Source organism: Rhipicephalus microplus, chromosome 1, assembly GCF_043290135.1.
Source record: "Rhipicephalus microplus isolate Deutch F79 chromosome 1, USDA_Rmic, whole genome shotgun sequence".
NCBI classification, from domain to species: domain Eukaryota; kingdom Metazoa; phylum Arthropoda; class Arachnida; order Ixodida; family Ixodidae; genus Rhipicephalus; species Rhipicephalus microplus.
Genome location: NC_134700.1, coordinates 18,993,541 through 19,016,126, shown reverse-complemented (window position 1 = coordinate 19,016,126; position 22,586 = coordinate 18,993,541). Strand labels below are relative to the sequence as shown.

At 47.5% G+C, this 22,586-nt stretch overlaps 1 protein-coding gene across 3 annotated transcripts in view; it reads left to right on the top strand.

Annotated features, from left to right (window-relative positions):
- LOC119178160 (dual oxidase maturation factor 1) overlaps positions 1-22,586 on the top strand; it is a 328,683-nt gene that overhangs the window by 160,159 nt on the left and 145,938 nt on the right. For all 3 annotated transcript variants that reach the window (XM_075888330.1, XM_075888294.1, XM_037429336.2), the window contains one exon: positions 20,276-20,623. In XM_075888330.1, the coding sequence (XP_075744445.1) occupies positions 20,334-20,623 (290 nt within the window). In that variant the 5' untranslated portion in view covers positions 20,276-20,333. The remainder of the gene's footprint in view (positions 1-20,275; positions 20,624-22,586) is intronic.

Here is a 22,586-nt window from a genome sequence, read left to right as displayed (position 1 = left end):
CGGGCCTCGTCCCGGCGTTGAAGTCCTCGGGTGCGTCCTGGACTGGGCATCGCACCACCTCGCCCCCACGTTGGTCTGAAGCGGCGTTCGTCACGGCCAGCTGCTGTTCTGGTCTCGGAGCGAGACGCTGTCCCAGGTCTGTTCGCGGCAGACAGGCGGTACGCTGTTCTCGGTTGTGTACAGGCAAGCCCAGGCGTTGACCACCGTACTGGGATGCCCCTGGCGGTTATCTTCTAGACCGAGCCCCGCCTCGGTACGAACTCCGCAAGCGCAAGGCACACCGCGTTCTGACTACCAGAGAGCTCAAGGTCAAGCGCAACGTTCACGCCCCAAGAGTAGAATGTGAGTGGACAAACAAGAACGTTAACTCCCTTCCGCGTAGGACCGTGAACTCGTGTATATATATGTGAGTTTATGTTGTGTGTATCCCCTTGTCCGTCTTCGTGTATATAAAAGTCTCTCGTTGTCATCGAACGTCCTCTGTCCTCATCTGGCTAACCTGCGCCCACAGTTGCCCACAAATTTTGGCGAGCCTTGCCAGGATAGATCGGCCTTACCTTCTTGCCGAGAGCCAGACGGGCGGGACGAACCGATGGATTTAGAGAAATTGCACGCGATCGGAACAGACATGGGCCTTGCCAGGATCGGCACTCAACATCTTTCAGGCGAAAATTGGTCGCACACAGGATGCCTGTAAACGTGAAAAGACTGCTTTGTATTGGAGAGGAGGTCGGGTGGTCTTGCGCCGACTTAGAGCGAATGTTGCAAGAATACCTTGATGAGGAACAAAAGAGAATTGATTTCGAACTGCGGTACATGTGCAAAAATGACAATGAGCGTGTGCGTTTGCGACAGCAAGGAGAGAAGCTGTTGTCTGAGATCAGCACAGCTATCTTGGAAATCCGAGAGATTGCAAATAGGGTAACGCTTAAGGAGGTTAATGAAGAGGACCAAGTCAATAATCTCAAGGATGAGATAGTTATCCATGATGTGGACACAAGTCTGTCAGACACACTCGCAAAAGTGTATGTCGAAGAACATGATGATGTATCTTTGTGTACACGATCTGCAAGTGAATGTGGTAAGCAGATACGTGATGGCATTGAAGGTGACAGAAGTATGGAGCAGCATGGTTTCTGCCGTCGTCAGATGAAACCTGTCGGCCAAAGAAAGAGCACGTCATGCGTATCTGAGACTCTTGCTGCGGAGCCCAACGAAAAGCGAATGGCAATGAAAAACCCTAAAATAGAGCCAGAAGATGATCATAATTCGAGCAAGAGGGGCCGGAACTGCCAGAGTAGTAGTAGGGCTAGGAACGATGTGAGCCCACAACATGGTACTCCGTACCGTGCGGAGGCACACCAACTTCAAGACAACCGAAAGATGTGGCGTGCTTTGGACTGCGTAGCTTGGCGCTCGGACCCAATTGTTTGGATTGAGTACTGCTCCATCTATATGAACATCGAGAAGCCACCGCGGTACACAGAAGCACATAGGAAGAAAGAACTCTGGTTCTGCGCTAGTACGTGGAAGAAAAGGAGGAAGAGTACAAACCTGGTTGACCGATTCTGAACTGAACTGCGACACGACAATGGACTTCGAACTAGATGCATAGCAACAACAAAGGTACCAAGCTGAAGGCATTCCTATATTCTTCAACACTTCAACACCGGGAAGCACGTGACAGCGTTCGAAGCAGCGAAGCAGGCAAGGACAGACGGTTCTTGGCTGGACGACCGGTCCGGGGAACTAGGAGACGTCCTCTTGGTTCTGTAATGTCCTGGATTCCGGCTGGGTGACTGGCCCAGGAACCAGGCGATCCGCTGCTGTTTCGGTTGCCGTTGCTGACAGCTGCGCAACCGGTGAATGAGGCCTCGACTCCGGCTGGGTGACTGGCCCAGGAACCAGGCGAGGTTCCGCTGTTTCGGCTGCCGTCCCGAGTGGTTACGAGTTCCCGTTTGCTGTTGGCCGCTGGTCCTGCTGCCGTTCCGGGTGGCTGGCACGACCCAGGCGTGCTACTGGGATGAACGCGGCGGCTGAGAGCTGTTGCTCGAGGGCGGAGCTTCCAAGCGACCGCTACCCTCCTGCTGCTACGGCGGCAGAAGGCCGTGAGATGGCGTGGGCTAACTCATGTTGAAGACGTCAACGGGACAGACGACATGTCATGCGAGCGATCGGCGTCCAAGCCCAATCAAAAAACGGCGAGAGACGTCTAACTAAGTGAGAGATTTCGCATAGAACTGCATTTGACAGACCATGTTAGAGATGATCTATTAGTAGTTGCCTTTTCCGTGTAAATATATTTTGTGTGTGTGTGTGTGTGTTTACACAAAGAACTCATGACGCGGGTAATACGTTGCCTACTCTATGAACTTGCCTATACTTTTTACCCCACCATTTCGCGGTTCTTGAACTGGGGGGAAGATGTGGTAAAAAAACGCTGCGCTGGAGAGTGTGCGTCATGATTTGACGTAGAAAATCGGTGTGCGGGGCCGATTTAGTATTTCAAGGTGCGCGGGAATCATTATGATGGTGATAGCACTAAAATTATGAGCGCGCCTATGCGCGTGCTCGTGCGCGTACCACGTGAAAAAAGCTCCCGAGCCACGGGGACAGCTCGGCTAGCCCCAGAGAGCAGAGCGCAAGGACAAGTTCGGGCCACGCCCCGGCTGTTCGTTCTGACCCTCCGTGTCCGGGCCTCGTCCCGGCGTTGAAGTCCTCAGGTGCCTCCTGGACTGGGCATCGCCCCACCTAACCCCAGAGAGTAGAGAGCAAGGACAAGTTCGGGCCACGCCCCGGCTGCTCGTTCTGACCCTCCGTGTCCGGGCCTCGTCCCGGCGTTGAAGTCCTCGGGTGCGTCCTGGACTGGGCATCGCACCACCTCGCCCCCACGTTGGTCTGAAGCGGCGTTCGTCACGGCCAGCTGCTGTTCTGGTCTCGGAGCGAGACGCTGTCCCAGGTCTGTTCGCGGCAGACGGGCGGTACGCTGTTCTCGGTTGTGTACAGGCAAGCCCAGGCGTTGACCACCGTACTGGGATGCCCCTGGCGGTTATCTTCTAGACCGAGCCCCGCCTCGGTACGAACTCCGCAAGCGCAAGGCACACCGCGTTCTGACTACCAGAGAGCTCAAGGTCAAGCGCAACGTTCACGCCCCAAGAGTAGAATGTGAGTGGACAAACAAGAACGTTAACTCCCTTCCGCGTAGGACCGTGAACTCGTGTATATATATGTGAGTTTATGTTGTGTGTATCCCCTTGTCCGTCTTCGTGTATATAAAAGTCTCTCGTTGTCATCGAACGTCCTCTGTCCTCATCTGGCTAACCTGCGCCCACAGTTGCCCACAGCAGCCTCTGCCTTCTCTTTGCGGTCCGCGTTCGGATAGGTTGCGAATAGCTCTCCTCGTAAGTCGTCCCATGACAGCAAGGACGCTTCGTGGTTCTCAAACCACGTACGTGCCGATTCTTGCAGGGCGACGTAAACGTAACGAAGTTTCCGGGCTTCGTCCCAATCATTCAAACGTGCAACGCGCTCGAAGCCTTCAAGCCAGTCCTCGGCGTCTTCAAAGGTGTCACCGTAGAAGACCTGTGGCGTACGTGGTGACTCCACGATGAGGGTAGATGGAGATGGCATCGACTGGGTGGCCATCGCAGTGACGCTTGTGCTTGAGGTCTCAACAGATCTTGATGGATCAATGATGATGGGGCCAAACTTGGGCTGCTCACCAGGTAGTCGGCGACTCGTGCGTTGGTGCACGGGTGTTCATTCTGCTGGCTCCAATCTTCTGGGATCAGGCCTTCTCTCCCTTGCCACTGGTGGGCTTGGAATTATACCCAGCATCTCGACCAGAATGTTACCAATAACTATAGCACTTGGTATTATAAAAACTATTTATTTAGGGTGAACCTGTGCCTGTAAACTCAAAACGAAATGGTCAGCCAAAATGTCCCTTGCTCGCTGTCTCCAACTTCGTCGGTCTCTTCCTCTTCACCTCGAGTCTCGTGCCGGTCCCGTGGCGTGTATATATATATATATATATATATATAACAGCACTCTTTACCACGTATGAAGTCTTGGTTTGGATTACCTTTTATTAGGCCCGAGGAACCGGCAGCCGACAGCTACGATGAATGAGCCAAGATGATGATGCTACGCGACAACGATGAGGATGCATGAGCCACACATGATAATGATGATAATGTACCGGTGAAGAGAATGCGTATACTAAATGCCCACAATATATATATATATATATATATATATATATATATATATATATATATATATATATATATATATATATATATATATATATATATATATATATATATATATATAAGTCAAGTAGATCCTCCAAGAGAACGGTAACAACGGAAGTGTTTAATTCGACAGTTTCGGCCAGAGTCTGGCCTTCATCAGGAGTCATGTATATATATATATATATATATATATATATATATATACATATATATACACATATATATATATATATATATATATATATATATGTGTGTGTGTGTGTGTGTGTGTGTGTGTGCTAGCGTGCGTGCGTGCGCGCGCGCGCTTGTGTTCTTCTTTCTTTCAGTCTATGTTAAATACTGTGCCCCACGTTTTATCTTTGCTGGAGCCCGTATTGCGCTTACTTCAACAAGGGATTGCTATCGATTGTGCATATATTGAAATTCATGTGCGGGAAAGCATGGGGAACTTCTGTGGCTTTCATGCTGCATTTGTACAGGGCCCCATTTGGGGTTTTTTTTTTTTTTGCTCTACAGCTTGTTGGTACTGTCGAACGCTTGCAAATCTAGTATTACTTCATTTGAGAGTTTGCAGGGTCAGATGCTGCGTATCTGTCTAGTACTACCCCGATGCACTTCTACCTGTGCCACATTCGTGCTTGTGAAGACCATCCGGTCAGGACCTCTCTCGTTGTTGATTTCCTTGGAGCGCACATTCGACATGCCTGCAGCGTCCTCTACCACCATTTGGCCCTTCTATTCAATGAAAGACCACGCGCTATGTTTTCAGACGTCATAGCCAAGCACCTAACAGCATTCTGTCAGGATATACGCCGGCTATGAGACTTGCATGTTCCTTGGCGTGTCTCGACCAACCACAGGTACGCCTAGAAATTCCGGGTATCAGAAAGAAAAGTAATCATTTGAGAGCAGTCATAAGGCAAGCGACACTGCTCTTATTAGATCAGCCATACTTGAACCGAAGGCAGATATACACTGATTGGCTGGCCTCGTCCAGCAGCTCATCATGTGCGGCTGTAATTTCGGCTCCAGCAATAAGAATGAAGAATGAAATTTAAGTTGTCGCATATGACTTCGTCTACGGCATCACAGTTTGCTGCTATAGGAGTCGCTTTACAATATCTTGTTCAAGAGCGTCCTGGAAAGTTGGTCATATTCTGCAATTCGAAGGCAGCACTTCAGAGTTTGAAATTTGGCATGCATAAGCGGAATCATGATCAATTGGTGCATGAAGTAAGACATTGCAACCATCAAGCCGTAGCGCAAGGACATGATATTACATATGTTGTGGCTGGCTTGATGGCTCGGTATTATTGGAGCCCCGCCGCCGTGGTCTAGGGGCTAAGGTACTCGGCTGCTGACCCACAGGTCGCGGGATGGAACCCTGGCTGCAGTGGCTGCATTTCCGATGGAGGCGGAAATGTTGTAGGCCCGTGTGCTCAGATTTGGGTGCACGTTAAAGAACCCCAGGTGGTCGAAATTTCCGGAGCCCTCCACTACGGCGTCTCTCATAATCATATTGTGGTTTTGGGACGTTCAAATCCACATATCAATCAATCTATCGGTATTAATGGAAATCAATTAGCTGATGATTCAGCCCGATCAGCCCCTCAATGAACGTGTTTGGTCCAAAATACTCTATAAAGGACTGATGCGGAAAGAAAGCTTTACATGGTGGCTCGAGATCTTGCACGCACGTTCTGGTCGTCTACCAGCCTCCAATGGGGTCACTTACATGAACTGGATTCTTCGCTCAAGCTACAGCTACCACGATAGTTATAGCACGCGAACAAAACGACGACACAGAGACAAGAAGGACACGAAAGACACTTGTCTCTGTGTCGTCGTTTTGTTCTCGGGCTATAACTATCGTCATGCCATACCAACTAGCCCAAGCTGCCACACTTCTAAGTTACAGCTACCATCGCAACGTTTCCGCTTCGATGCGACACTCTTACGCTGCATTTCGTTGGGGATTCTCGGTCGCGTTGCATGGTCGCAGACACACAGCGTATCGGCTCCACCACTTTTCAGCCGGTGCGTCGGAAGTCTTCGCCTGACCGCAGCACACGAACGTGTACCCAAAGCTGCAGGGAACATCTGGGCACCCGCTTGTCTACGGTGGATCTCGGTTAAATCCATTTTCGGACAGCACCTCGCCCGACTTCGCCGATGGTGCAGCTAGGCCTCACGGCAGCCCCGGCATCTGGTGCATCTGAGCCTCGGCCTCTGGCTACCGACGCCAGCATGGGTGCTACGCAAGTTTCCTGCCGAGGTTACAACCCCGAAGGCATGCAGTGGACAACAGTTCCCCAAGCGGCATCTGGAGACCCAGTTTCGCCAAGTTTTGGCAGCGCCACTTTGAACGCTGAGGTGCTGCGCCGAGCGCAGGGCCGCGCCGATAATTGCGCGGGCAGTCAGAAGCCACCCGCTTCTCATGCAGCGGGACGCCAGGGGCGACTACTTGCGAAGTGGAAGCCACCTATTATCCCCAAGCCTGCTGCAGACGACTACGTATCACCAAGCCTCGCACCCGCGTCTCGTGTGAGACATTCCAGGAGACCGGCTTCGGCCGCGCCTTCATGGCTCTCCTGGGCCCACATACTGCATCAAACCTTACCGTTATACTGGAGAGAGAACAAAATCTGATTATTGTTCATACCTCTAAGCGCGAGCTAGCGGACTGTATTCTCGGGGAATTCGAACTCAATGCAACAAGTGGGCGTGTTCCCCTTGTGGGGCACCTACGCAAAGATGGCAAAGATGTCTGTTACGGCGTCGTTACCGTTCCTAATGCTGACACTATGGACTCTCTTCGTACTAGCCTACTGTAACAAGACAAGAGTCACTTTCGCTGGAACAGAGAAGCCGCGTTTTATGCATTGACTCGGAGCTTTGTGCAAGTTAGGCCTTACCAGCGAACGATTCCGGCCTGTGGACATTGAGGTGTGGTCGGCTTCCACCTGGATGCCTGCCCCGGCAAAAGGCCGGACCAGTGTGGCCTATCACTTGATCTTTCACATGACCATTCACATGTCACATAAAGTGTGAAGTCACATGACCTTTCAGTGTGTATGTGCGTTGTGTGCATTCCACAAAAGTGTAAAAACAGTGTGCCATTTGCCAGCTGGTTTAAAAAAAGAATAAAAAATACGTGCTGTCGTGAGAAAAGAAAAAAAATTACATTTCCACGGAGTGAATGATGATGTGTGGGGCGAAGCGTCCATCGGTGCTTCTGTTCGTGCATGCGTCCATGCGTCCTTTCATGCGTCTGTCCGTCCGCGTGTCCGTTCGTCCGTACTTGCGCCCGTTCGTACGTTCATTCATGCGTGCGTCCATCCAGCATAACCATAGAGCACAGCATAGCACGAACGGACTAACGCTTCGTTCAACTCATCATCATTCATGATGAGTGGGGTGAAGCGTACTTCCATCCGTGCTTCCGTCCATCCCTGCATCTGTCTGTCCGTCCATCTGACACTCACACTAGTGCCACATGCTGAGTGAGTCATACAACTAAGTTGTCACGAACCGTTCCCCGACATGCATTGACAAACCGATGGCTTTCAAAGCTTCGCCTCTAAAATTGTGATTGCGTACCATATTTTCATATGTTGTTTTTTTTAATTATTCATTAGCTGACTCATTTAGAGACCACACCCTGCAAAGCACAGAATATTGTATTTTATTTTCATCTCTTATACCTTACTGCAAACAGCAGATCGGGAAAAAAATGTTGAAAACATATTGATACGTGTATGGAACTGTCACCCCAACACGGCTTAATTGGCACCCAAATGAAGAAGACGACAACGTGGTTGTAGTGGGTTGGACTCTCGAGCTTCTCCCGTTGGCCTGCATGACTGTGCGCTCTTTAAGGCGTTAGCAGGACCAGCTCTCGGTGAATAAATCTTCCCCGTAACATCTTTTGGTGGAGGTGCGGGGTCTTCACACAACCCGGCTCTGGAACTCCGCAGTGGACGCCAGCTTTGTCCAGCCACGATGCCTGAAATTGGCACTCAGGCCTCGCCATCCGCGCCGGCTCCATCACCTGTGATTTACCCCCATCTTCTCGACCCTGGCACGTTTTCCGGGACGGACAGCACGGACGTCGAAGAATGGCTCGCATTATTCGAGCGCGTCAGCAAGCACTACAGGTGGGACGAAACGATTAGGCTGGCAAATATTCTATTCTACCTACGAGGTACAGCACGCGCCTGGTATGAGACGCATGAAGAAGAATTAACCAGCTGGGACACATGCAAGCAAAAGCTTCGCGATTTGTTCGTTCGGTCAGTAGCTCGTCAGATGGCAGCCAGGCAGGACCTCGCGTCGCGTGTTCAATCATCGACGGAGTCGTACGTCACGTGCATCCAAGACGTACTGGCACTGTGCCGGAAGACTGACAAAAACATGTCCGAGGCGGAAAAGATCAGCAACGTGTTGAAAGGCATCGCTGATGATGCTTTCAACATACTAATGTGCAAGAACTGCACCACTGTCGATTCCATCATGTCTGAATGCCGACGATTTGAACAAGCTAAAACCAGGCGAATCACCCACCACATCGCGAGACTACCAAACACTGCTGCGACTTCGTCTTACGAGGATTCTGCAGCGCCCCGTTCCCTTGCGCCTCCTGCCAATATCGCAAGGATTGTTCGCCAGGAGCTGGAAGCCATGGCACCCGCTTCGTATCAGCCCCCTGCGCAAGACAACTGGGCCACAGTCTCGCTTATTTAAGCCGTCGTACGCCAGGAGTTGGCTAACCTGGGCGTCCAGGTTCCCCAGCCGCAGCCCATGAGCACTCCTGTCCACAACGCTGACGTCGTCGCCCAAAGAAACTGGTCAAGCCGCTCGCCGTCACCTCAGGGTTGGCCGTCACGCTCCCCTCAACGCCGCCGCTCTCCGTCACCGGCTTATTCTGGCCATTCCCCGGGAAACTGACGAGTGCAGCTCCTGGAGGTGGCGCTGCGTTGACGACTCAGAACGAAAACCCTCAACCAGCTACAAATTCAAGACGCAATTTACTTCGGGTGTTCGTTGATGGCCACGCCGTTACTGCTCTAATTGACACTGGTGCCCAAGTATCTGTTATGAGTTCTACACTTCGATCTCGCCTGAAAAAAGTTCTCACACCACCTATGTTCTCTACTGTTCGAGTTGCCAACGGAAGTCGAATATCGGTGCTTGGTATATGCACTGCCCGCGTTACTGTTGCTGGCCACCACACTTCCGTTCTCTTCGCAGTCCTCGATACTTGCCCACACGACGTCATCCTTGGATTTGACTTCTTCACCACCCACTCCGCCCTCATCGATTGTTCTACTGGTATCTTACGGCTCGAATTGCCTTTGTGCTCCGATTTCATTCCTCCAAGTCGCACTCAGCTATGATCCCTGGAGTCTCTACGGCTACCGCCCCAGGCTGCTATGTACGTTCTTCTGTCGCCCTTCCCGTCCGTTCCTGATGGAGACTATCTGGTAGCTCCCCTCATTGATTTGACCCTTACGCACCACATCGCACTACCACATACTATAGTGGTTGTTGCTAACAACACGGTGCTACTTCCAGTTCTGAACTTCTCTATGTCGACCCAAGTTCTTCCCCAAGGCATCACTTTAGCCGATCTTTCCACCCTTGATGAATGTTCGATTTGTTCTTTTACACCTGACACTAAGACCATGGCGAAACCTGTCATCACGTCGCAAAATAATGCGTTCCTCGACAAAATGATATCCAGCGACCTCTTACCTTCCCGAATTGCGGCGCTCCGGGGTGTTCTGTTTTCTTACCTGGATATCTTTGACGTCGACGACCGTCCCCTGGGCCGCACAAGTGCCGTAACCCACCGCATCGACACCGGCGACGCCAGTCCACTCCACAAACGCCCTTATCGTCGTGGTGATAAACCTGCCAATCGTCGTGGTGATAAACCTTGGATTACTAAAGATATACGTGCGTCAATTAAGCGTAAGGCACGGGTGTACAGAAATTATTGTCGCACGCGCAGTGCTGATTTATTTAGTACGGTCAAAGCATTAGGCTCTTGCCTAAAGACACAGATAAAGCTGGCGAAGCGTGAATATTTATCGTCCCTTAATACCAAAATCAAAACAAATCCAAAGGAAGTCTGGCGTTACGTTAAAAGTAACAAAAAAAGACATCAGTGGAATTTCCTTTATCATGCACAATGATGAACTACTTAGAGATGATATGAGTAGAGCAGAATGCTTCGATGAGTATTTTCAATCCGTTTTTTCTCCGCCAAGCCCGATATCTCCCGTTACGACACTCAGATCGTTACCCGCTATGAATGATATCATAACTGAATCAGGTATAAGAAAACATTTGAACAGGCTGAATCCCCAGTCTGCGCATGGTCCCGACGGTATTTCAGACCACATACTAAAACGATGTGCTGATCATATAGCTCCATGTCTAGCTGCTTTGTATGAAGTATCGATAAGGTATGGAAAATTGCCACGAGAGTGGAAGTTAGCCAATATCACGCCTTTGCACAAATTCGGCGTCCGTGATAATGTATCTAACTATAGACCGGTATCGCTAACCCCCGTTTGTTGCAAGACACTGGAACATATAATCTATTCTTGCCTTATAAAACACCTTCAAGATAATAATTTTTTCACTCCGTCTCAACATGGCTTTCGCGCAGGCCTTTCGTGTGTTACACAGCTAACCGAATTCGTACATGACATCGCTTCATCATTCTACCAGAGCATTCAATTGGAGGCTGTTTTTTTGGGCTTCAAAAAAGCTTTTGATGTCGTCCCCCACAGTCTTTTGCTTCATAAGTTGTCGTTTCTTGGCATTCCTAAAACCCTCATAGACTGGATTAAGGATTATCTCAGCGGCCGCAAGCAATGTGTTGTGATAAATGGTGTGTCTTCATCAACAGCTGATGTACTGTCCGGGGTGCCACAGGGGTCGGTCCTGGGGCCGCTTCTGTTTTTGATTTTTATCAATGATTTTCCACTGGGTTTGAAATCAACAGCGAGGCTTTATGCTGATGATTGTGTTTTGTATTGTCCAGTCAAGTGTTTTGATGACACCACAGCACTTCAGTCTGACCTCGATAAGATTGTGTCTTGGTGTGCTCAGTGGCAAATGAGTTTGAACATAACTAAATGTTTTCATGTGCAATTTAATAACAAAAAAAAGGTTGTATCCAGGTCTTATTACTTAAATTCCTGCGCAGTACAAAATGTAGATCAAGTTAAGTATCTCGGCGTAACATTCACGGCAACACTAGATTGGACCAGTCACGTAGATCTAATCACAGCCAAGGCTTCGCGCTTAATTCATTTTTTTTCAAAGAAATTTCAGCGACGGGCCGCAAACACTCAAGGAAACCCTGCATATTACAAATGTGCGCCCAATTTTGGAGTATGCTCGTGTTTCTTGGGACCCTTTCACGAATGTACTAAAAGAAAAGTTGGAGAGGGTGCAAAAAAGGGCTGCTAGGTTTGTTACAGGAAACTACGATTTTAGAATAAGGTCTTCTGGAATTCTTCAGGCCTTGGGATGGGAACCCCTTTGTGGACGACGGAAAGTTCAAAGACTTAAATTTCTCTATAATATATATCACGGTAAGACTGGGCTAAATAAAGAGTGGTATTTAAAGACGCCTAGTTATATGTCCGAACGGAAAGATCACTTATATAAAATTAGAGAATATACCTGTCGATTGAATGTCCTTAAATACTCTTTATTTCCAAATTCTATTAGTGACTGGAATGCGCGAAAAATACCAATATTCTCTGATTTTATTTCCTAACAGCCATTGAAACAGCATTTTGAGCTGCTGAAATAACCCGTATATTTAACGTTGGCTTTGTACTTCTTTTGGTTGTTGATTTTTATAAGTATAATTACTGCTTTCGTTGTATAATCCTGTGTTTTGTACTTTTGTTCTAAAACTGTACTACAAGTGTTGATTTCTCCTGTATACTGTAAGGCACGATTTACTTGCCTTCAATTTTGCTGTTTTGTATTCTATTTTCTACTGTAACCCCCCTACAACAATGCCCAATGGGCGATGTAGTTACTTGTAATAAATAAATAAATAAATATATTATCGCGTGTCACATGCTGAGCGCCAAGTTATATAGACGGAAGTCAAGAAAATGCTGAGTAAAGACGTCATTGAGCCTTTATCGAGTCCTTTGGCCTCCCCTGTGGTCTTAGTTAAAAAGAAGGACAACACCCGGCGCTTTTGCGTCGACTATCGCCACCTGAATCGGATCACCAAGAAGGACGTTTATCCTTTACCCCGAATCGATGATGCGCTCGACTGCCTCCACGGCGCAAACTATTTCTCGACCCTTGACCTTCGATCCGGATACTGGCAAATTTTGGTCGACGACCGCGACCGCGAGAAGACAGCATTCATCACACCCCACGGCCTTTACCAATTCAAGGTCATGCCTTTTGGGTTGTGCAATGCCCCGGCTACTTTTGAACGTATGATGGACTCTCTTCTTCGCGGTTTCAAATGGTCGACCTGCCTTTGCTATCTGGATGATGTAATAGTTTTCTCGCTCTCCTTCGAAAGCCACCTGTCTCGTCTCTCGGCAATTCTTGACGTTTTTCGTTGTGCTGGTCTCCAACTGAATTCGTCGAAATGTTCATTTGGACGTCGGCAGATTAAACTACTCGGCCACCTTGTTGACGCCACTGGTGTTCAACCCCACCCTGACAAAGTCCGTGCAGTCCGAGAATTCCCGGTTCCGCGTTCCACACAAGAAGTTAGCAGTTTTATTGAGCTCTGCTCATACTTCGGCCGTTTTGTCCAACTTCGCCGATATTGCTAGGCTCCTCACGGATCTCCTCAAAAAGAATGTGGCCTTTTCTTGAAAAGGGACCAAGAACATTCCTTCGCGTCGCTAATTACCGCCCTCACATCACCACCTGTGTTGGCTCATTTTGATCCAACGGCTCGAACAGAGCTTCACACCGATGCAAGTAGCCATGGCATTGGTGCTATACTCGCTCAGATACAGAATGGCACCAACCGTGTGATAGCCTACGCTAGCCGTCTTTTGTCGCAAGCGGAACAAAATTATTCTATAACTGAGCGGGAATGCTTAGCCCTCGTTTGGGCTATCGCGAAATTCCGTCCGTACTTATACGGACGTCCGTTCGCAGTCATCACGGACCATCATGCGCTTTGCTGGCTGTCGACGCTTAAGGACCCTACAGGAAGACTCGGCTGATGGGCACTTCGATTACAGGAGTACACGTTCTTGGTTGTTTACAAATCTGGAAAGCTGCACAGCGATGCTGACTGCTTATCCCGGCACCCCGTTGATCCACCTAGCTCCACTGATTTGGAATCCGATGCCTGCGTTTTAGCCATCACTTACTTTTTGAACGTGGCTGACGAACAGCGCCGAGATCCATCGCTGCTCACCATCATTGACCGCCTTCAATCGCGTTATGCTGACCCTTCTCTAAACAGATACCTGCTTCAAGACAACATTTTGTACCGCCGCAACTTACACCCCGGCGGCGCGGAACTTTTACTCGTCGTACCGCATCACCTGCGAAAGGATGTTCTGCGACAATTCCACGACGCTCCAACTTCTGGACATTTAGGAGTCTCCAGAACTTACGACCGCATTCAACGACGAGTATTCTGGAAGGGTCTGTACCGCTCTGTTCGCCGTTACATCGCATCTTGCGACCTCTGCCTGCGCCGAAAGAAGCCTACGACTCCCCCTGCCGGTCTTCTTCAACCTATTGAAGTTCCAGCCAAGCCATTTTATCGAGTGGGGTTGGACTTGCTAGGACCCTTTTCTACTTCTACAACTGGAAATAAATGGATTGCAGTGGCCACAGACTATGCAACTCGGTATGCAATCACTCGAGCGCTACCAACCAGCTGCGCAACCGACGTTGCCGACTTCCTGCTGTACGACATTATTCTCCAGCATGGCGCTCCGACTCACCTGCTCACAGACCGTGGTCGCTATTTTCTATCTCGTGTGGTTGATGATCTACTCCGATCTTGTGCTACCCGTCACAACTTCACCACATCTTACCATCCTCAGACTAACGGCCTTATGGAGCGCCTAAACCGCACATTGACGCACATGCTTTCTATGTACGTATCTACCGACCACACTGATTGGCACATAGCTCTTCCGTTCGTAACCTTCGCCAATAACTCGTCGCGTCATGAAACAGCGGGCTACTCCCCTTTTTATCTACTCTTCGGACGTCATCCCTTACTGCCCTTCGACACACTGCTTTCATCAGACCACCCATACTCCACTTCGTACGCTCAGGATGTGATCACCCGTGCCCTCACAGCACGCGCGGTAGCGCGTGCTCGGTTATCGTCGTCGCAGACAGCACAGGAGTCTGTTTATGACCGTCGACATAGAGATGTCGTTTTTTCTGCGGGATCTCTTGTTCTCTTGTGGCTCCCATCTCGACGTGTTGGCCTCTGCGAGAAACTACTATCGCGATACGCTGGGCCCTACCAATTCATTCGTAAGGTCACACCTGTGACCTACGAGATTGCCGCTACCACAAACTCATCAGCTGCTGCACCCAGAACGGAAGTAGTCCACGTTTCTCGTCTCAAGCCCTACAACGGCGACTCGCTCATTTAACAGGCACCGAGACGGTGCCTTACGGGCCGGTGTGATGATACGTGTATGGAACTGTCACCCCGACACAGCTGAATTGGCACCCAAATGAAGAAGACGACAACGTGGTTGTAGTGGGTTGGACTCTCGAGCTTCTCCCGTTGGCCTGTATGACTGTGCGCTCTTTAAGCCGTTAGCAAGACCAGCTCTCGGTGAATAAATCTTCCCCGTAACAACATCATACTATTTGGTGATTTACATGTAGCTTTTATGGCATTGAATCGTAGCCCGCACGCAGACATTGCCTGACAAAGCAGGTTTAGCGTGTTTTCTATAGAAATATATTGTAAATAAGCACTTTTAATAAAGTGTTCACTGATATTGTTAAAGTGAAGCGACCACAGCGCTTTACAACAATGAGCAAGCAAATTGCATTTAATATACGGCCATTTTGGATGCCACAACTTTATTTGGACGATAACTTCATCATACTTCAAAAACAAGCGTTATAATTAACACACTGCAACTTAACCGCAGCGAATGTCTTGCTTCCACTTCTACTTATTCTCGTTTTTTCGAGCTGGCGCATGTGAATGCGCAGTTTTACTCGTGCATACCTTGATATCCACATTTTTTTCAGAGAACCCTCCTGTTGCTGGCATGCCTGCACGCTTCACTTCGCCCTTTTAATTAAATATTCAGTTACAACTTTGAGAGTAGACTTCAGGCTGAACAGTTTGTCTGCCCAGGATGTGATTCCTTTAAGCCCTCTTCACAAGATATGAGCGAGCTCATAACCTTACCACTCGGATACCACAAGTTCTCACCATCCTGAACATACTCCTTCAGTGCAGCTAAATATGCGTGTTCATGGCTCGCTGAGCCTTTCATTGCAGCCCTGCACTGCCCACAGTCCGTTTTCTTCAAGATTCTTTACTCAAGAAATCCACCCATATGGTGCAAGATGCTGCACTTTAATGAAGTCAGTGCTTCAATTAAAAGAATTTCCCCATTATCGATTTCCTCTTCAGCACCTCCACGACACACTATTTTCCCTTGGAAAATCATGTCAACCAGGTACTGTGTAGAGTTCGCCGGCATGTGCAAAAATTGAATGACGCATACACGCTTCAAAGCGCAATTCATGTCGTAGGCGTTAGGAATGGGCGCACGAACAGACATACGTATGAACGAACGCAACGAGAAACGAATGGACGGACGAACAAATGCACGGATGAACGGACGCATGGACGAACGCAGGGACGAACGCACGGAGGGACGTATGGACGCTTCGCCCCACTCATTATCATTGAATCCATGGATATGCTGTGACACCGTTTTTATTGACATGCAATACAATGCAAGTAACTACAACTATGACAACACGCGACATACGACCCACGGCGAAAGCGGCTTTGCCTCTAAAAGATATATTTGAAGGCACCGGCAGCAACAAGTGCACAACATAGGCACGCATCTTCGCGCGATTGCAGCTTGTGTACAAGACGCGATTAAGAACAACGCATTTTGCGCTATCCAAAATGAACGAGGTAAATACGCATGTAAACAGCATGTGAATAAACGTGCATTGCACCTGGTGTATTGGCGATCACAATTAAGCCTGATCGGAATCAAATTTCTCAACAGTGATTGGCGCCGTTCTGCAGCTGGTGTAAGAGTCAATCACATAAAGCTTTGTCGCGATTGAAAGTACCCATGTCACAGCGCTTTAAGTTAAAACTCTCGAAGTGCTGAAATGACATAACTTCTCGCTGCACAAACACGAACGGTCCGTGGGTTGCCACTTCTCGTACTTTATCTTCACAAGCCACAAGAGTCACCTTTTTGGATCTTTCAGGAATTTGAACATCCTGTAGCCATTTCGCGAGTGGTTCGTGCACTGTGTCACGCAACACCCAGGTATTTTGCCTGTAAAAATGCCACGCACGTGTCTCACTCGACTAGCTGCGACGAGACGGGGGAGCCGAATGGCGGCCGCTTATCGAAAGGCGGCGCTCATCCCTTCAAAGAGTGGTTCCACCCTCCAAAAAGGCGCGCGCATTGAGGAACCCTACATACGGTCTGCAGTGATAACTGAGAAGCTAGCTTGTGCGCTCAAACAATGAGTTGATTTTATCGCATGGTCGAAACTGTTACGAACTGATACGAAGAACAACTGTGGACCATCACAAAACCTCGGACTGCACCGTGCCAAGTTTGGGTGACAATCAAATTCTTGGCGATGCGCTCACTCCTGCCGGCTGTACGGCCCGATCCAACCCGTCTGATTTGCTGCTCTTGGCTTGCCAGGAACTAAGCAAAGAATTACGGAAAGCGCGAAATGCCTACTTTCAGCAGATGTTTTCGTCTTGCATGCGCGACTCAGGTGACCTGTGGAACAGGCTGAATGTTCTCATGAATAGAAAAGAGAGGCGCGACGCAGTAGAAAAGATTAGTTGCAACGGTACATTGCTGGTAGAGGAAGACTTGGCAAATGCTTTCAACGACGTTTATGTACACAGAGACGTTGACACCAATCCTACCATGCCGCAAAACATGTGCATTGCATCAAACCAAACTCAATATGTTTCCAGCAAGTCATGCCTTCAGATATACTGTATTTTCTGTTTATTAAAACTCAAGACATCTCGCAGCTGTGATGCTGATGGTCTATAGGTTAAACCGCGAAGCTTGTTCGATATAAAATCTATAGCAACTGACTTGGCATTCATTTATAATTAGTGTATTTCAACAGGTACATTTCCTTAAAATACGGTCGCAAAGGTAGAACTGTTATTTAAATGTATTTAAAAAGTGTGATCTGTTAGATATAACAAACTATCGCCCCATATCGATACAGCTTTTTTTTTCTTTTCAAATTATCTTGAAAAACTATTTTTAACACAGGTTTCTTTCTTCTGTGAAAAGCACAAGATGATTTCATCTTCTGAATATGGGTTTCGTTTTAACATATCCACTGAACTAGCTCTTCTTGATCAAAAAGAACATTTATATACTATCTCTTTTTGATCAAAAAGAACATATATTACAAACGTTGAGCATAGGCTGTTAACATTAGGCATCTTTGTTGATTTTACACTGGCATTTGATCACTATAATCACAAAATTTCTCTCTGCAAGCTAGACAGACATGACATTAGAGGCATTCTTGAACTACTGAATTGCTATCATAGTAAGAGGCGCCAGTTTGTTTCTCTTGGCATGAATGCATCCGCAAAGAAATATTTTGCGGAGTTCCACAGGGCAGCATCCTGGGCATGAGGCTCTTAAATTTGTACGCTATTGATACTATTTTCGTATATGAAAACGCAAAATTTACAATTGACGCATATGTTACAAGCATCCTCATTTAATCGAATTCTTACAATAGTCTATTTACCATGGCAAATAATTTGCTGTGCAGTTTGTCTCACTGGTCTACACAAAACTGTTTAAAGGTGTATACAACAAAAACAAAAGCTGTAATCTTTCGTACCAAAAAAGTAAGTTCCTCCAAATCAAACATTAGTCTATTGATGGACAAGTACAGAATGTGTCCATTTTGTAAACGTTCAAGGAGTACATTTTACAGATACTATGCAATGAAACGATCACGTATGCTCGATATTTCAAAAACTTTGCCGCATAACAGGTGTTTGAAGTCGTTACCAATGCACTTCAGCCGTTGCTGTAAAATTGTTAATTTTTAATGCTTTATTTTATCTCACATTTACTACGGGCATCTATGATGGGGCACCAGGACTCAGTTTAACTTGAATAAACTATATCGTATGCAGAAAAAAATAACATGTGTCGTCGCATATGTACCGTATCTGGCTCATACAGACAACATCTTCAAGAATTACAACGTAACCAAAGTCCATAGCATCTACTAACTATACTACTCTTGTGCGGATATTATTTTAGTGCTATATGCAACCCTACCTTATTGCAAGAACTTGAAAAGCTATCTGGCCATCAATCTTGTTATAGCACTCGTACTCCGGAAGTGTGGAAGGTTCCACACTTTAGAACGACTTATGGTTACCAAACGCCACCAAACAATCTCCCTAGACTTTTTAACTCATACAACAGAGCAGGCTATCATTTACAGCACTTATCGTTGTCAGAATTTCAAATATTATTGCGCTGCCTTCTCTAGAGTGTTTTCAGAAAGTTATTATTGTGGGATATGTTTTTTTTTATTTTTGCATACGAAGTACATATCTATTTTGTTCCCGCTTTTGTTTCAGTAATGTAATCAACTTTGAAAATGTTTAAATGTGTTTTTAATTTTTTGTTTATTCATTATAGAACTGCCATACCTTATTGTCACTGTATAGGTGTAATATACAAGTGCATTATGTGCCCTACCATATGTAGTCATAATGCACTAAGGGGGTGAGGTCTCCCTGAAGCCACGTTTGTGCGGCTTTTTTTCTCCACCCACATCCATTTACCACTATGTTGCGCATGTGTGTAAATAAAAAACAATGAATTAAATCAAATTTTTCCTAATTTTCCTGGAAGCACTACGAAAATGCTTCGAACGGCATATCGTTGCCTCTATTTTCTATTAGAAGCCGCTCTTGGGTGATCAGTTTAATCAAGGTTTTTGATCAAGCGTGTCCTGAGATATATCCTTACTGCTTCTAGTAATGACACTGGCCTCGTCGAAATGACCTCGTCCTCGCCACGGTGGTCTAGTGGCTAAGGCACTCGTCTGCTCAACCGCGCGCTGTGGGATCGAATCCCGGCCATGGCAGCCGCGCTTTCGATAGAGGAGACAATACTTAAGTCCTGTGTGCTTAGATATAGGTGCAAGTTGAAATAATCGAAATTTCCGCAGCTCAACTGCGGCATTTCTCATAATCATATGGTGATATTGGGACGTTGAAGCCCAATGATTAATAGGTTAATTAACGAAAGGGCCTTGCCACAGAGCTTTAAGGAAGAAATTTGGATTATAGTAGTACGAGAACTTAACAGAAAAATTACCGCCACCATGCCTACTTGCAGGAAAATAAGAACGCCTGTGCCGTAAACAACTCATTGCGTAAATAGTGCGACTAGAAATACAATGCAATTAGCGAGGCAGATGCCACGTATTGTTTAGTCACTTATTCAGTCTTTAGCAAAATATTTCACCAAATTCTAAAATAGAGTATCCTCTATTCATATTTCTTTGCTAGAGCAAATCTTAATGAGACGTCAATTGCCCAATATAGTCTAAACTGCACGATGCAAATTTGTGTTACGAAGAAGACTAGAACAATTTTCATGAAGTGCATTTACATCAATACAAAGATGTTTCTACTTTGCAAACCATCACTACAATAAGAGTTCAAATTTTGCCCCACGCTTTTTTTCCGCTGAGAAAGGCCTTCCTTTTGCCATTTTCAGGACTGTGCTCGTCGGTTTCCAGCCTCAGTGATTTTGGTGGCGTGAGCTGCAGCTGGTCATGCTCAGTACAACGGGTTGGTTTGACGCGTTTCGTGAGAACGGCGGGCCCACGCTGTACACGAGTGACAACCGAACCTCTGTGAGCGCTGACCACGCAGAAGTGCTTGTGTACCTCGCCTTCTTCACACTCCTGGTGGCCTTCCTTGCCATTGTGCCAGGAATACGCAAAGAACGCGTCATCACAGTCATCACCGTCATCTTCAGCCTGCTTGTGGGCGCATCCATTCTGATCGGGGTTCACGGTTCACGCTGGCATGTGGGCCAAGGCCGGACGCACACTTACTACCGGTGAGTCTGTTGCTGTACTCCCTAAGCATGTGCATGCTAAGTTGAAAGATGCCAGTTTCATTGTGCTGTATGTATTTTTACTAAAAAAAAGTATGTTTCTAGAATCGCCATATAAAGAAGGTAACACTTCTTTTTAAGGAGAAATATATGAAGCGATAAGAAAAGTCCATGAAAAAATAACTGGCCGCCGTGAAGACCACTGGCCAATTGTCTTTTTATCCACTTTTCTTTCTTTATATTCATATTAGCATTACTTCAAATATCGCCTCCTATAACAGTTACGAGGTGCACTTTTCTCTTCATTGCGGAACTCAAAGCAACTTCTTCCCAGCATATTGTCACGACGTCAAAACAGAGGGGTCTTGCCGCAGAGATTGAGACACCAGAAGCAGGTAGGTCTTTTCAATAGAACGCGCAAGCGAGTTCTTCTTCTTCGTCCATTTCATAGTCCTTCATGGCACATGCACAACTGCCATTGTCTTTTTTGAGCAAGCACGTGACATTTGCGTCTCTCCGAAAGCGGCATCGTCCCGATGCGCAACATAGGCACTCTACTAGGTGTATGAAGTGGCCGCGCCAAGAAGGTAACCGGGAGCTAATTAACTCAATAAATATGGTTTTATACGCACGGCGTGCACCACTTCGGGTAAGTGCTTTTAGCGCTTATAACTACAGTCAGTGTCGGCAACAACTTCGTAGTTCACGTCGTTCAAGCGTTGCGTGACACTGTATGGGCCAAAGTACCGTCTTAGCAGATTTTCAGACAGTCCACGTCGACGTATCGGAATCCAGACCCAGATCTTGTCGCCTGCTGAGTAGCTAATGAACTTGTGTCGGTGGTCGTACCGTTGTGCAACTTGATGCTGTTGATGACGGATGCGCACACGCGCGAGCTGTCTGGCTTCCTCGGCGCACTGAGTGAATTCTTTGGTGTCTACATGGATGTCATCACACTCATGCGGTAACATGGCGTCCAACGTTGTCGTGACTTCGTGACCATAGATCAGACTGAACTGTGTCATTCCAGTGGTTTCTCGTCGAGCGCTATTATAGGCGAAGGTCACGTACGGCAATATCTGATCCCAGATATTCCGTGTCAACGTACATGCTTATCATGCCTGTGAGGGTCCTTTTGAGGCCCTCCGTCAGTCCGTTTGTCTGCGGATAGTATGCAGTTGTTCTTCGGTGTGCTGTACCGCTGAGTCTGAGAACCGACTCCAAAAGCTCTGTGGTGAAGGCAGGTCCTCTGTCTGTGATCACTGCTGTCGGAGCGCCATGCCGAAGGACGATGTTTTCAATGAAAAACTGAGAGGCTTCTGCTGCTGTGCCACGCTGCATAGCTTTAGTCTCCACATGACGGGAGAGGTAATCGATGGCCACCATAATCCATCTGTTCCCTGTTGTGGAAGTTGGAAAAGGACCCAGGAAATCCATTCCAATCTGGGTGAGCGGTTTCGCTTGTTCTTCGACTGGATGTAAAAGACCGGCTGGCTTGCTGGGAGGCGCTTTGCGTCTTTGGCAGTCGGTGCAAGTTCGCATGTGATGGTTAACAGGAGCAGGTAACTTTGGTCAGTAGTTCTTGCATCGTAGTCGTAACAATGTTCGGGTGTGGCCTAGATGACCAGAAGTTGCTTCATCATGGCACGCTTCCATTATTTCTTTGCGAAGAAAGGCAGGCACGACAAGCAAGTGCGGGTTGCCGGTTGGTGAGAAGCATTTCTTATATAGAACATCGTTTCGCAAGCAAAAAGATGGCAGTCCTCTATCAAATAACCACGGCACGTCTTTACGTCGTCCTTCTAAATATTCAATGAGTAGTAACACCTCGGGGTCACTGCGCTGCTCTCGTGTAATAGTGGCCGTGTTGACAACTACCAAGAATGCAGCGTCGATGTTTTCGTCATCATGAGTGACAGTCTCCATTGGCGACCGTGAGAGACAGTCGGCGTCGGAGTGCCTCTTC